Source organism: Stigmatopora argus, chromosome 22 (assembly GCF_051989625.1).
Source record: "Stigmatopora argus isolate UIUO_Sarg chromosome 22, RoL_Sarg_1.0, whole genome shotgun sequence".
Classification (NCBI taxonomy): domain Eukaryota; kingdom Metazoa; phylum Chordata; class Actinopteri; order Syngnathiformes; family Syngnathidae; genus Stigmatopora; species Stigmatopora argus.
The window spans coordinates 8,027,643-8,042,651 of NC_135408.1; the positions used below are offsets into that span (position 1 = coordinate 8,027,643).

Sequence of the window (15,009 nt, forward strand, 5' to 3'; positions counted from 1 at the left end):
GAAATCCGTACCTTAGAACATTATTTATTTATTTAAATAAATAAATACACATATATATAGTGGATCTAAGTAAGAAATGAACTACTAACAAACACGTAAGACAATCATTCTAAATAAAAAATGATAGCTATTTAGAATGTTCAAGATAATAACAAATGAAGTGAGGCGCAGCTTGGTGCTTTTAAATGATTTATTTCAAACAGAGTAAGGGAATAACTGGCATGTTTTAGGGAGGTTCACAATAAATGTTATTTTGGTGAAATTAAAAATGTAACTTATTTGTTTTACAGTGTCAGGTGGGTGAACCTCTACACCAGTGGTCCCCAAACTATTCCAGAAAGAACCACAGTGGGTGTGGGTTTTCATTCCAACCTGAAAGAGGAAACCCTTCCACCAATCTGGTATCCTAGAAGTGCAATCAGTGGATTGCAGTCAGGTGCTTCTTTGTTGAGCAGAAACCTCATTGGATAAACTGTTTGTGTTGGATCGGTTGGAACAAAAACCTGCACCCAGAGCGGTCCTCGAGGACCGGTTTTGAGACCTCTGCACCATCAAGCAGCTTTCATTCAATCATCTTTATCTAAAATTATTTATTTCTTTTACCTGTGTCTCTTTCAAATGAAATACTTGTAGTGACATATTGTATCTGATGTTCCTATTTATGTTATGTAAACTGTTTGATTTGTGTTTCTTTTTTACTTTTGTATTGTTCAGTAAAAAATATTATAATAACATTTTAAAAATAGAAAGAATCAAATTCAGCCCAGTTTTAATTTGGCCCACAAAAAAAGATTGAATTCCACCTCCATTCTTTTAAACATCTCAGTTTGAACACTAGATGGAGCCAGTCATTTAAACAAACATTCAATGCCATTGAAAAACTACATTGTATCAGTTGCAGAGCAACATCAGCAACCTACCAAAAGCCACTATTTGCGCATAAAGTGAGAAATCATATCCATGGGCAGGGGGAAGATGATGGTGGAGTTCTTCTCTGCAGCAATGGTGTTGAGAGTCTGCAGGTAACGCAGCTGCAGAGCTGACGGGGACTCGGCGATGACCAGCGAGGCCTCCTTCAGGGCGCGGGATGCATTCATCTCACCCTCAGCGGCTATCACCTGCAGTAGTCAGAGGTTGAGCAGTTGTTTACATTCTTAGAATCACACAATAAAGCCTATTCTGTCTTCCGCCGTTTCACCTTGGCTCTGGCCTCCCGTGCAGCCTCCGCTTCAGCAGCCATTGCTCTCTGCAGTTGATGAGGGAGCTTCACATCTTTAATTTCCACACGCTCCACTTTAATACCCCAGTTGTCTGTAGCTTCATCCAGGTTTGTCTGAAAGAGCACAAAATGAGTATTTGGATGTTTTTTTATGTTTCTTTACGTATCAGGATATTTATCCATACCTGCATGCTATGGGCGATGCCCTCACGGTCAGACAGGACCTCCGCTAGGTTCTTGGTCCCTAAGACATTTCTGAGGGTGGTCTGGGCGAGCAGGCGGGTGGCGAAGTCAGAATTAGCCACATTAGCCACGGAAGCGATAGGGTCGTTGACGCGGAAGTACACCACACCGTCCACGCTCACTGTCACGGAGTCCTTTGTCAGAATCTAGAGGCAAAAAAAAGTCTGACTTGGCCTCTTCCGTGTGATACGGTTTTGCAGCATTGTACTAAAGTTACCTCTTGCGGAGGGATGTCAAAAGAAACAGTTCGCAGATCTACTTTCACAAATGAATCCGTGCAGGGTAGAATGAAGAAAATTCCTGCAGATGGCCCATGAAAAAAGATTTTCTGTCAGTAAGATAGAATAATGTTTATGGTTTCACTGATCTTTCCTACCAGGTCCTTTTGCTTTCCTGTCTGTGATGCGGCCCAGTCTGAAGATGACCGCACGCTCATACTCCTGAACTATCTGCAAAAAACATGTCGTGCATGAGGTTAAAACCACAATCAAAAAGGAAATGAGACTGGATTTTTTTTTTTTGCACCCACCTTCAAACAGAACCAAATGGTGAAGGGGAAGAGGACTATTGTGAAGATGCCAACTATTATAACTATAACCCACCCAAAGCATCCCAAAGACCCGGTCCGCTCAGCTGCAGGAACAGACAAGACATGATTTTAGTTTTAAAACAAACAGTGGAAAACTACAATGATCTTATATTACCAATAATACAAAAATAATTATTCGTGATTGGCTGACAATGATTTTAGGCTGTTTGGGTTCAGCAGCCCTTGTGAGGATAAACAGTGCAGATGACTGAATGAATAATTAGTTTGTGGTAGTCTCATATATCCATTGGAAAATGCATTGTGATTCCGCTCCTCCTTCGTTTGCAAAAAAAATTCAATACAAAGAAAATGCAAATAATAAAATGTTGACTCTGGCTTTATCATCTCTACTTTCCTCATTAAAAAAAGAGAAAAAAACAAGTAAGCCGGGGAAGAGTTTGTTTTTCCAACATGCGTCATAGTTTCCACTGTCATTCAATTTACAAATATTTGAATAATCCTTGAAACAAAAATGTTTTAAGATGATGGAGACATATTTTTCAATATTAGTAGCTTTACGTGTAATGGCAATTACATGGATAAATAGGGATAAAAGCAGATTAGAATTGAACTTTGGAAGTCATGTTCTTTTGATTTTGAATCAGACAATTATCATTGTTCAGTTTTTTTTCTTCTCAAACCACATGATTTGATGCTTCCTTGTAGTTGAACAAAAAAGGAATTTTACTATCGTGTAAAAATGACATTGTCATGCATAGCGCAACTGATTCAGTCACATGATTTCCCATATTCACAAGGAAGATCTCACATTCTAGTTCACATTCTGTTTCGCGTACGTGGATGTAGTAAAAATTATAATGATTATCACTAGTTCACAAATATTGTCGCTGTATAGGATCGCAAATCATTTTACGTACAATGGCAAAATAAATTATGAGTGCTATCATAGTGTACTGTATCATACATAAGTTACACCCCTGTATATAGAAATCATTTAACTGTAATGTATTTATATTTTTTTTTACATTTTTCTAATATATTGGTTTTATTATTATTCATATTATTTTATGGAACTCTTTATAAGTGAATAGTAAATTTCACACACAAAAACATTATAGTCATACATGGAAGAATTCACACATTATAGCTGTATACATTTGCAATATTGTATTTCCAGGCATAATCTAACACACCTAATTCAATATAACTGTGTAAATATAAGAACTACACTAGATGGCATCTGATTTAAAAGGAAACACTTGAATCGCACTCATCTCAAATGTTATGACAATATTTCTATCTGTCATAAAGAAAAATAGCAGTGTGATGTAAATGCTCTGTGGATATAAACGCACAAACAGGATCACATGCTTCAGGGAGACATTATCTAAGGGTCTCTATGACAATGAAGCACTACAACACCCTCGGCTATCTAACTCTACTTGCACAGGTTGGTATTCAAATACAGAACAAGTTGCTCTTGTGAACATTGTTTGTTCTAAATGATTACTAGGAAGTGGGCATGCTTGCTTATCGACAGCAGTTTACCATGAAATGGATGAAAAAAGATGGTTAAACTTACATATTAAGGTCTCTTTGCTGATGCCGGACCGCTTCTGACTTTCCATTTGGTCCTCCATTTCCATGTGCGAGGAAAAAGTGAAGTGAAAATCGCTTGAGTAAGCGTATGAAGTGTTACTAATCAGCAGGAAGTCATCTGGGACCTTTTAAAGCTGCAGTATGATATTGTACAGCTGAAGTAGAAAGGTGTGTAGGCGTGGTTACTTGTTGATTATCAACAAAGGATGATGTATAGGATTTCACGATAGGTTTATAGCTTTCCTCCGTTTGCGCAAACTCTGACTAAAACCTGTAAAAAAATAAACCAGCTATCAGTAAATGTGACTGGAATTTCAAGTTTCCATGGAAAACTTTCTCAACACAGGTCACATTCATCTTTGTAATACATCCATGTAATCAAATGAAACCATTTCTTTTCCTTAGTGTCCCCATTTATTTACGTAGTCCACCTATATTTCATTGTAGTCTTGGCCCACTTGTAACATGGCATGACACACAGCACCTGGTGGCTTATCAGCTAAAATATGGAAACTAATTAAAAATCACTGAAAACAATACAATGTAACAAAAAAACAACGCTCAAACAGTAAGGATTAAAATGTCAATCAAGGGGCATAACAGTTAAAAAACTTTGCATTAAAAACTACGTTGCGGTATCAATGTACGACTGTTTCTCTCACAGTAATGACAAGTGTGTAACAACTCAATAGCTGGAAAGAAAATATGTAATAAATCTGCCATGTTTTTTAGGAATAGGAAATCAGTTGTCAGTATTAAGTCATTTCATTACAGGCAGCATTCATTTTTAGACCATTTTCACTTAATTCATACTGTTAAAAGTGGCAATAGAACAACACTAACATGTAAATTACTGATAGTCTACTTAAAAAAAACAACTTGATAATTGCATCTGTTCACTATTAAAAATGCACGCAGCATCTTTTCCTCAATTCATTTCACATTCTTCTATCTTCGGTTGATGGATGAAAAAGAAAAGTTCCTAACAGGCCACTGAAAGGAGTGTTAGCATGTTCTCACTCAAAATGAATGGCATATATCACTGCCAACCCAACTGGGGGTGCAAGCCAGGCTGAAGGGGGAAGGGATTTCCCGGTCCTGCGGGGTAGTTGGAGAAGGAGCTGGGCTGAGGAGGTAAGCCCTCCAAAGTTGATGTAGGAGCCTGGAAAATTTGAAGAAAAAAAACTTGGATCAAACTAAAGGGCGTATTCACACCAGGAAAGGTCATAGTTTGCTTTCATTGGTCCGGACCAAAATACAATGCATGGGTTTGATGTGGTTCATATTCACATCCCAATTTTTGCAAGATACAGATACATTTGTGAGTAGTGTGAAGCAGTGTGCCTACCTGCAGCAAGGCAGGCTGCAACACTGGATTGTGGAGGCCACTGAGAGCGGCAGGGGAGGCGGCGGGAGAGAAGGCCGGGACCCCAGGAAAGGACAGCAGGCCTGGGAAAGCGTTGGTTGCTGGAGCCTGGAGGCTACTGTTCAACCTGGAATTAAAAATCAACCAAAATTATTATTACATTATTATTAGTAGTAGTAGCATCACACGTGTGCTTGTGTTTTAGAACTTTATCTTGCTGTGTGTTTAGTTTTTTTTTTAACATCAGCATCATCTCAAAATATTTCATTCTCATGTCATAATGGTGGAAAAAGTTTCAAAAAAATGGTCTCAAACTGTCCTATAAAATGTCTGTACGAGTCTGCTCCGTCACATGTCAAGTTCAGGGTGTGGCTTGAATTTATTACAAATATGAAACACGTCATCATAGTTGGAGGATTTTCTCTAGTCAAAGTCCACATACTCTATCTAGGGCAGAGTCCACTGTGTAGAAGATAAGGCTCTTCTTGAGATACAGTGGTTATAAAACAAGTCTACACACCCACACCCCTATTCAAACACCAGGTTTTTGTGCTTTTGACAAATTTCAAAAGGTGCAGTACAATGATACAGGTCCAATCATGTGGGGCTTTTCATCCTTGTTGTGGATTTAAATTAGACTGCTACTAGAAAACATCCATAATAGACATGATTTTTAGAAAATCAACAGCCTATAAATTAAGATAATTAGGTCATTTTGAGCACCCCTGATGATGAATATATTAGTTAATATGGAAGAAGATTAGGGCCACTGAAGAAAAAATGTCCAAGTCCGAATTCTGACTTTTGTCTCAGAGTTCAAACTTTAGAATTGTTCTCTGAGAACTAAGTCAAGAGTTTTGGCCACCTTTAGTCCTCAGTGTCCCTTTTCAGTTGGTTAAAAAAAAATCACCACATTAGAAAGTTTTTGCAACCTACCCAGGCTGGAAGTTGGAGCTGAAGGCAGATGCAAAACCAGGTAAGACCGGCGACGACGCTGGGATGCCGGCCGCCTGCGCCGCTGCTACCGCGGCCGCCTGCGCAGGTGCCACCGACGCCGCAGAGGACGGCGCGGCTCCCGCTAATCCCATGAATGACGGCAAGACTGGGCTCCCTGCGCCGTGCCCCCCCGAGACTCCCAAGCCTGGGAACCCGGTGGGGCTCGGACCAGGCGGGAGGCCTGGGAATATAGAGGGAGCAGAGGTGAGGCCTAGCCCGAAAGGCGAGGCTGCGCCGGGTGCGGCATTGGCAGCCAGCCCCGGGTAAATGGAAGTCGGGGAAGGATTTGAGATGCCGCCCGATGGGGAGTTGGAAGTCGGAGGGAGGGAGGTCGAAAGAGCAGGAAAAGGAGACAAGCCCGGGTAGTGGGGGGGTCCCGGGCTGCCGGACAAAGCTTGAAGGCCACTGATGGCCACGGGACTGGCGAGGGAGACTTGAGGAGAGCCCGGGTGGTGCGAGAGCCCCAGAGAGCGAGCCAGCGCGGCCTGGGCTGATCCAGGTGACACCAGAGGGCTAAGCGAGGGCGTGCCGGAGCGAGATGCCCCCTTGAAAGCGGAGGGCACGGGGCTGTTATTCCCACTGCCGCTACCGCCGATCTGTCTGTTGCCAGCTACACGGTGCTGCTCGTGCTGAAGATGCCCAGGCGGGCCCATGGAAAGTTGGGAAGAGTGGACGGGGGAGGGTTTGGGGCTGGGCCCTGGACCAGGAGCCGGTGTGGAACAAGTGGGAATCGCCGGGGCGGAGGACCCGGGGGGGTTGGATGACATTTCAGAGGGAGTGTAGCTGCGGATCACCGAACCTGAGTGGTTACCCGCTTGCGGGTGCGAGCTTTGGAAAGGGTTGTCAGTCGATGGGGCGAAAGACCTTTGCGGAGTTGAGCCTGCCGAGATCATCTGAGGCATGACGTCGTGGCCGCCGCGGGGGGTGCCGGGGGTTCCCGGTCGGGAATGGCAATTGAAAGGGGAAGGGGAGAAGCTGCCGGGGCCGGGAGTGCCGCAAGGGGTCCCCGAGGGTGTGTGGGCTTTAATGACAGAAGATGAGGTCGGTGTAGTGCGGCCCGCCGGGGTCTGCGGACCTGATTTGATGACAGACGGACCGGGCGACGGAGAGTTTTGAGAGGGCACCATGCCGGGAAAAACAGGAGTGATGAGAGTCGTGGGAGGAGGCTGAGAAGGGGAAGCCTGCGCTGGGACGGGGGTGGACGGCGTGGAGCCGTGAGGAATGTGCAGCGGCCCGCTCTTGACTCCTGGTGTCGTGTTCAGAGGATTGCCAGGTTTGGCGTAGCCTAATGATGAAAAGATAGCAAGATGATTCTGTTCTCATTCTGTCGCCACATGCCATGACTGCACTTTAAAAAAAAACAGTGATACCTTTACTTAATTTGGAGTTTACGTGGCAAGCTTGGTAAAGATGACAATTAAACTCCTATGTAAAGGTTTCACCGTCATATATAGATATAGGCCAATACATAAAGTATAAGAGAAAATAGCACAAGGTAAAATAGGAAGAATTCTGCACGTGCAACTTTAAAGCAATATGATCTTACCTTTGGGGGGTCTTAGCATCAGAGTGCCTTTGGCAAATAAATATTAGGGTTTGACAAGGAAGAATTTGACTGGAAATAGACATCTTAATTGTGGGTTACATTCAAATGCCCTCCCTCCCCAAAGGCCCAGGGATATGGATTTCAAGTAAATAAAAAAGCATTGTGAGTTAAAAGACCCCTCATGTGCTGCAAGCAAGAATCCAGAAAGAGCCCAAACATCATTAGTCTGAAGCTATTTGCACCATAAGCAACCAAAAGATAAAATGAGTTTCCACATTGACTGACCAAAAAACACAGCACATTAATGTACTAGTTAACATATTTCCTCTAATACGCTTAGTATTATTACCATTCTTCCAGTCTGTGCAGAGTCAAACCTAAGTGAAAGTTTCAATCAAAAGTCTACTGTATATGATCCTGATCACTCTAAACTGTTGTATCATTTGTGTCGCTAAAATGACCTAATACCTGTTGAGTGAATATCACTTCTTGTCACAACAATTCAGGCTGTACTTTGTAATGGTGTCATATTCGACTGCAGTTAACTCTGTCCATTCGAGACAGTTATAAATTAAACTGGAGAACTCGACATGCTTAAATTGTAACCAGGAGTTGCCATTTTCTGGTCATTCAAGTGCCCCTAAAAGTTAAAAATAATAAAAATAAATTAAAAAGCATATTGTGCACCTGATAGGGCATTAAAGCTGCAGAAGCAAAAATAAGCAATCATGCCAGCTTCTCAGGCAGTGAGCGTCAATAGATTTCTACTTGCTCACGCGCTTGCAGGCTTCTCTGTTGAACCATACCTGCTACTTTGTAGGCAGCGTTGTAGGGAGGAGGGGGCACACTGGTCATTATGACCCCTCCCATAGATACAAGGCCTGCGTTGTTGTACGCACCTGTGTAGCAGTTGCAAATATTGTCAATGAGCACGCGCTCACACACACACACTGTACCACTTTTGCAGATGCGACCGCCGCAATCGAAAACTATCTGACCATCTCCACCACTCGACTGTCCGGGAACCTTTTTTTGTGGTTTTTAAAGGGGCTATCTTATTGTGTCGCTTCTTACTTGGAGCAATGGTAGCATGGGGTCTGCACGGAGGTATGGGATAAGGCACCGGACGATTAGGGTTGTAGCTTGAAGGGAACTGCAAGAAAGAAAATATTCCTTTATCGGGCTGATCTAATTAGTGACAATCAGTTCTACTTATTTGGCAGCACTTAATTTTATTATTGCATGATGCTATACCGTTATAACAAGGACTCACAGGTTTGGAAGGTCCGATTATTCGAGTAGCTATCCCTTTGCCTTCCATATTGGTAGAAGTGTCATCTTTCTTGTCTCCTTCTTTCCTTGCAGGAGGGAGGCCCTGTGATCAAAAGTGCTACATATTCAGTGATCAGGTTAAAACCTTTACCAAAGATGATGTTGACTTAAAATGGTTGGGTGGAATCAGCAGAAAGAGACATAACAGAAGCACGGTACTGTAATTTTAGGTCCTGCATAAACCAGCTTCATAAAAGTTGGGAAATTACAAATCGTAAAGGAAAACTAAATTTCAATATTTTATTACAAATCGAACATAGATAACAAAGCAAAGGTTTGAACTGAGAAACCATTTTTTAAATTGAAAAATATGTTTATTTTAAATTGTGTGTCAACAAATCTAAATAAATAAAAAGTTCAATTCTTAATAAAATACTGAATTTGGGCATTTCCACACCATTAAATTTCATTTTTTGATAACAATTTGTATAACGTCATGACTTTTTAGGAATCCAATAGTGTTTGTTGTAGTACATAAACGATCAAAATGACAGGTGTTCAGAAAAGTGGAAAAAAATCACTGTACAGTCCAAACTTCATAGTACTTACTGGGAAAGTGCCAGTAACCAGACTGGGTCTGCCTTTTGGATATGGATTTCCAGGTATCATACCGCAGGATGAAATCATAGCAACAGGAGCCTTGCAACCAACCTTGCACACCTCATGAGAAAAAATATGCAGCATATTTGATGTGTTTTTCCAGATAGGAGCAACACTAAAAAAATAAAAAATAAAAATTTCATTCTCATACCTGCTCCAGGATCCTACGAGCACGCTTCTTCTCCGACAAGTGTATGCGAAACAAATCTTCCACGGGGCGGAAATTTTGGGCATCTGCAATGTTCCTGCGTAGGAATGACAATGGAACATTTTAGGCAATTTTACGCCTGCTTGATCTAAACAGGATGATCTTGCTAATAAGAAAAGGGATTAGTTAGCGAGTGCACTCACAAAGCGATCAGCTCCAAGACAATAAGTCTGTCCTTTGAAAAGGTGAAGCAATTGAGAATGTTGGCAACTTTAGTGGTGGGGATTGCGACCATTTTCTAGAAGAGGAATTCATACATCAAACATGGCAAAGAACAAAATGCAAGAATAGAATCTATACAGCGTTCCAAATGAAGAATTGTAACTAGGTTTTGGATATTTTATATAAAACTGTAACAAGTCATCATGTACTTACATGCTGCAGAGCTTTTACTGCTTTAATTTGAGGGTCTGCCCATGAGAAATATTTCAGAATGTCCATGACCTGCAGATGTTTAAGACATATTAAAACTTCATTATATGCATATTTTTTGTTAAAAAATAAATAAAAAGGCAATTACCTGTTCGCTTGAGAAGTATCCATGAACCTGCTCAATTGCCCGAATCCGTTGATCAGTCAAAACACACTAAATAATACACATGGGCGCAATCAGAAAGCTTCCACATAATCCGATGTTCCAGTTCATCACAATGTGTAACTTGGCACTTTACCTTCTTTATTTCATCCAACACGATATTAAACGATTTCTTGTCCATGGTGATATTTATTTAAAAAAAACTGTACTTCAATCAAAGTGGATTATTTATGATGATCTAAAGCGAGTGAAGCCAAACGATGCTGTCATGCAACTACAACCGATCATATTTCCCAGGATTTAATATTTAATCATTTAATACAACTTTCTTCCTTTTGGAACGATTGACTCCCCGCAAAAGAGAAAAGCCACAATCTGCCTGCATTACATCCTGAACAACAAGCTACTCATTTTAACTGCCCCCTTTCAGTGCATGATCTGAAAAAAATACGTTATTCATTTAGGGAAATGTTTTTAAACGTCCGATTTGTTTGATTTCTTTTAAAACAGATACGACAAAATATTAAAACAATAGGATAAAAACAATAAAATCAACAAAACCGCAGGGAAACGCTAGCTCTGATGCTAACGAAGTGACATCTGGCGAGGCACGTCAACACGTTCGAGGACCTCTTTGAGGTAGCACGATAGAATGCCGCTTAGATTTATATTTTTTTAAAGAAAGAAAAGAAAATTCCTAACAACAAATCCATATGTATATACAGTTTTTATTTTTATGTATTAAATTAAATGTAATACCTTTTTGTTAAACGTTTTAAAATTGTAGATTTTGTTGTTGTTGTTGACAGGCAGTGTCGGGCATTTGTAGAAATTGTACAAGCAGGAAGTAAACATAAAATGAGGAGCTCTAGTGATTTTTACTCAGTATTGTTGTGATCCTCACGCCTCAAAAATATGGATCGCTTTTCGTGGTCTAACGGTCTTTTGGATATGAACGAGACTTTAGTTATACAACAACGAGGGGTCAGATTATATGATGGCGACGACAAGGTAGTGTTTTCTGTAATGAGGCGATCAGTCATGCATGCACAAACTAAACTGAACAACAATATATCTTAAGATGTGTTGTATTCTCATAAAGTATATTTCTTCCACTGATGTAGGCTAAATTGGATGTTGGAGTAGCTTTGCTGAGCACTCATCGTTTGATATGGAGGGACGGGAAAAATCATGTAAGGCAGCCATGAATTTAATTCTACTGATGTAAACAAAACCTACTCAACTTTCACAAAATTGCTTGCCAAGGGGACTCTGAACATCTGTTATTTTTCATAGGAATGCTGCATTTCAATGCCATTGTCACAGATTATATTTTTTGAGGAGCAGGCTGCAGGAATAGGAAAGAGGTCATTATCACTTACTATATTAGTATGTTTCATTTTTAGTAGAAGTGATTTTTTTAATTCACAACTATATATTTTGTACTCGTGTGTTCTAGTGCAAAAATTGTTATACATTTGCATCCAGTATCTCCTACCAAAGAGCAAGGACCCTACCAACTCAGCAAGTTTTCTTACATCAAGCTCTCTTTTAAAGAACATGGACAGATTGAGGTAAAACCCAGACAGTTTTGCTTTGCATGCCCCCTTTAAACTGCTCTGTTGACTTTTTCATCTTCAGTTTTTTAGGAGACTAAATGAGGAGATGACACAGAAAAGGTGGGAGAACCCCCCACCTTCTCAATCCATTCCAACAGGAACACAGGTTAGAAAAAATATAGAGAGGACGGCAGAGATTTAGGTTTGCATTGAAAAGTCAGCCAGCTAGTGACAACTCAACCATCAATTCAAAAGACTACCACAAGACGGCAGTGTTGCCTCCAATCCCGATTCATAAACTGAGTCTTCAATTGTTGATAAGCGAGTCAGAAAACGAATGAATGAAAAAAGTAATCCTCCATACACATTTCATTGTTATAATGGTAATTACATATTTTTTCAATGTTCTCATATGGTATTAAATTTAACTATGTTCATGCATTTACTAGTATGAATTTAACCTTACAAGAGACAGGTTTAGGAAACCTGTTTCCTGTTCTCTCGGTTTCTTTACCCTAAGAATGTTAATGTCCCTTTTCATTGTGTTCTTGCAGACAGGAAGGACACGCGCAGTCGGGATTGTTGGAATTGAACGAAAGATAGAAGAGAGAAGGAAAGAAACGGACAAACACATCTCAGAGGTGTCGTAAAATCTGTGGCAAAAGCAATTGATAGTTTTTTATGTGAATAAGGAGGCCAACTAAAACATTATTCATTGCACTCATGCAATCTTCTGCTTATTCATTTTCTCTTTATTTAGGCCTTTGAGGATCTCAGTAAGCTGATGGTAAAGGTAAATAATACTACATTTGCATTGCATTTACCTGTTTATGGAATATAAACAAGGTTGTAGATTTTACTGAGTGTTTGTGTGTTCTCCTTCAAACAGGCTAAAGAGATGGTAGAGCTGTCCAAATCTATAGCCAACAAAATAAAAGACAAGCAAGGGGACATCACAGAGGATGAGGTGATAACCACGTTAGACGCTTCTACGTATAACATTGAAACAATGATGCTATGACTGTTTCTTCCTTAAAGACCATCCGCTTTAAGTCTTACCTGCTGAGCATGGGTATCGCTAACCCCGTCACCAGGGAAACCCATGGCTCAGGCACACATTACCACATGCAGCTGGCTAAACAATTGGGAGATATGCTCCAGGCCCCTCTGGAGGTTAGCATTAGATAGCACTTAAAACCGTAATCTCACTCAAGTCCTTATTTGTTTAATCATACGCCCGTTTGCTGCATTCTCAGGAACGCGGAGGCATGATGGCCCTGACTGAGGTGTACTGTCTGGTCAACCGGGCTCGAGGCATGGAGGTAATTTTATCACTGAAACAAAAATAGTCCATGAATTTTGCTTGGGACATTCAGAGTCAGTGATTGGTTTATCTGCTTTTTGCAGCTTTTATCCCCAGAAGATTTATTAAATGCTTGCAAGATGTTTGAGTCTTTGAAGCTCCCCTTGAGGTGAGTTTTTTTTCTGCGGTAGCTCGCTGTTGTATCATTGGCATTTGTTAATATTAGAAGTGCAAAATGAAGTATTCAAATGACAAAATTATGTTTCTTTTTGTGTCTTTATATGTTGTGGGTGGCCTTCCAGTTTAAAGCCCTAAAAGACAAGCCTGTTGAATTTTCTGATTTTGGTTTAAAAATTAGGCATTTAAGATGTTTACCTTCCCTGGCTTTTTTTTTTTGCACAAAAACATTACAAAAAAACGTGATCTTCCAGTCACCCACATTTGACCTATACAGAAGAACCAGCCAGCATTTTCCTGTCAGGCTTCCTGTTTTTGAACACGTTGACCACTTCCTGGCATTTTGCACTAATCGGTCCCTGTTAGTCTTATGTACTGGACCTTCACTTAAGTGTCAGAAAAGGAGGAGGAAAGAAAAAAAGAGAATGACCAAATATTATAAATTGATTCTAATATGTGACACACTTCTACCTCATGCAGGCTACGTGTATTCGACAGTGGCGTGATGGTGGTCCAATTGCAATCTCACAGCGAAGAGGAAATGATCGCCTCAGCTTTAGACAATGTGAGCGGCACAGTTCCAAACATACAGTTGGCTTCTATTCTACCCTCTGAGATAATCTGGTTCTTACTTGAAAATAATGGGGGAAAAATCTGTACCATTTTTGCTTTTCCTTATCAGGTGACAGAAAAAGGGTCTCTCACGGCAGAGGAGTTTGCTAAACTTTTGGGTCTCTCTGTGCTTTTGTCTAAGGAGCGGTAAGTGTTATTTATATAGTACTACAGAACTACATCAACATATCAGGAAAGTTGATTCAATTCAATGCTAATAGTTTGTTTTATCACATTTTGTGGGTCTCTATTCTCTCATATTGCAGTTTGCTACTGGCTGAGAAGATGGGACACCTGTGTCGCGACGACTCGGTTGAGGGTTTGAGGTTCTACCCAAACCGCTTTTGACGTCTTTCCACCACGCCTATTTTAGATGAAAATGTATCAGAACTTTTTTTTCTTAGAGGGACTCACTCCATCATATCATGAAAGATGTTGTGTGTCATGCTTTATGAATTAATGTGTGAACTGAATTACTGGTGTAAATAAATACCCCCTGCACAACTTTTACAAACAGTGTATTTACTACTGTGCGTCATTTTCTGTAAGAAAAAGCTTTTGAAATATTTCTGCAGAGGCAAATCAAAGCATGCTGGAAACTAATTGCTTTAAATGGGAGCTAAAATGAAGAAAGATCGGGTTATGATAAATAGGTATAAATCAAATTAGTACATGTATAGGGTACATTTGAAACTTATTGACTTTTATGTGCAAAAAATAGGATATCTAAGCAAATGCATGAAAAGTTAACAGACATTTGAATTATGCTTCTTTCAATCTAGATAATGGTAGATATTACAAGTATACATGTTTTACATTAATTAAATGTTTTGATGTTACCATCATAATGGCTTGGTAAACCAAGTATTTTTGTGGTGGAAGTTAAAATGTTTAACAAGAAAAAAACATGGAATTTCTAGATATTTAGCTCATTTGCTTGTGACGTTTCAAACAATACATTTTGATGATTTATTTATATTGTGTTGTTCAAATAACCCATGAGCTGGGCATATTTTTAGCATTAGTGAAAACAATAGGATCCACAATGACAACTAATGTAATAATAAAGTCAGATGGTTTGTTTTTTTGTTTTCTGGGGGGAAAAATGATTTGGCTTGAATTTTTAGGGACGTGACGGTTTTAGTGAACAATAAGAAGTTCCCA

The 15,009-nt window shown here is 40.1% G+C and overlaps 3 protein-coding genes across 5 annotated transcripts; 1 reads left to right on the top strand and 2 right to left on the bottom strand.

Moving 5' to 3' along the window:
• Positions 1-172: 172 nt before the first annotated feature.
• Positions 173-3,747, bottom strand: stoml3b (stomatin (EPB72)-like 3b). The gene is made up of 7 exons (XM_077591730.1): positions 3,595-3,747; positions 1,992-2,095; positions 1,839-1,911; positions 1,680-1,762; positions 1,405-1,608; positions 1,199-1,333; positions 173-1,118 (listed from the first exon to the last, which is right to left on the bottom strand). Exons 1-7 carry the CDS (start codon positions 3,656-3,658, stop codon positions 930-932), a joined length of 852 nt encoding a protein of 283 aa, XP_077447856.1. The 5' UTR covers positions 3,659-3,747; the 3' UTR covers positions 173-929.
• A 255-nt stretch (positions 3,748-4,002) lies between these two features.
• Positions 4,003-10,815, bottom strand: proser1 (proline and serine rich 1). 3 transcript variants are annotated; one of them, XM_077591727.1, is made up of 13 exons: positions 10,331-10,815; positions 10,180-10,245; positions 10,035-10,103; positions 9,803-9,897; positions 9,603-9,696; positions 9,401-9,511; positions 8,793-8,894; positions 8,594-8,672; positions 8,326-8,418; positions 6,773-7,258; positions 5,914-6,154; positions 4,960-5,104; positions 4,003-4,773 (listed from the first exon to the last, which is right to left on the bottom strand). In XM_077591727.1, exons 1-13 carry the CDS (start codon positions 10,373-10,375, stop codon positions 4,651-4,653), a joined length of 1,749 nt encoding a protein of 582 aa, XP_077447853.1. In that variant the 5' UTR covers positions 10,376-10,815; the 3' UTR covers positions 4,003-4,650. The 3 variants fall into 3 exon arrangements, with proteins under 3 accessions (XP_077447853.1, XP_077447851.1, XP_077447852.1); XM_077591725.1 differs by having other exon boundaries at positions 5,914-7,258; XM_077591726.1 differs by lacking the exon at positions 8,326-8,418 and having other exon boundaries at positions 5,914-7,258.
• A 198-nt stretch (positions 10,816-11,013) lies between these two features.
• vps36 (vacuolar protein sorting 36 homolog) lies at positions 11,014-14,349 on the top strand. Its single transcript, XM_077591729.1, has 14 exons — positions 11,014-11,205; positions 11,319-11,387; positions 11,491-11,561; positions 11,654-11,768; positions 11,836-11,919; positions 12,308-12,394; positions 12,514-12,546; positions 12,643-12,720; positions 12,792-12,926; positions 13,010-13,075; positions 13,161-13,225; positions 13,714-13,798; positions 13,916-13,992; positions 14,112-14,349. Exons 1-14 carry the CDS (start codon positions 11,110-11,112, stop codon positions 14,191-14,193), a joined length of 1,143 nt encoding a protein of 380 aa, XP_077447855.1. The 5' UTR covers positions 11,014-11,109; the 3' UTR covers positions 14,194-14,349.
• The last annotated feature ends 660 nt before the right edge of the window (positions 14,350-15,009 follow it).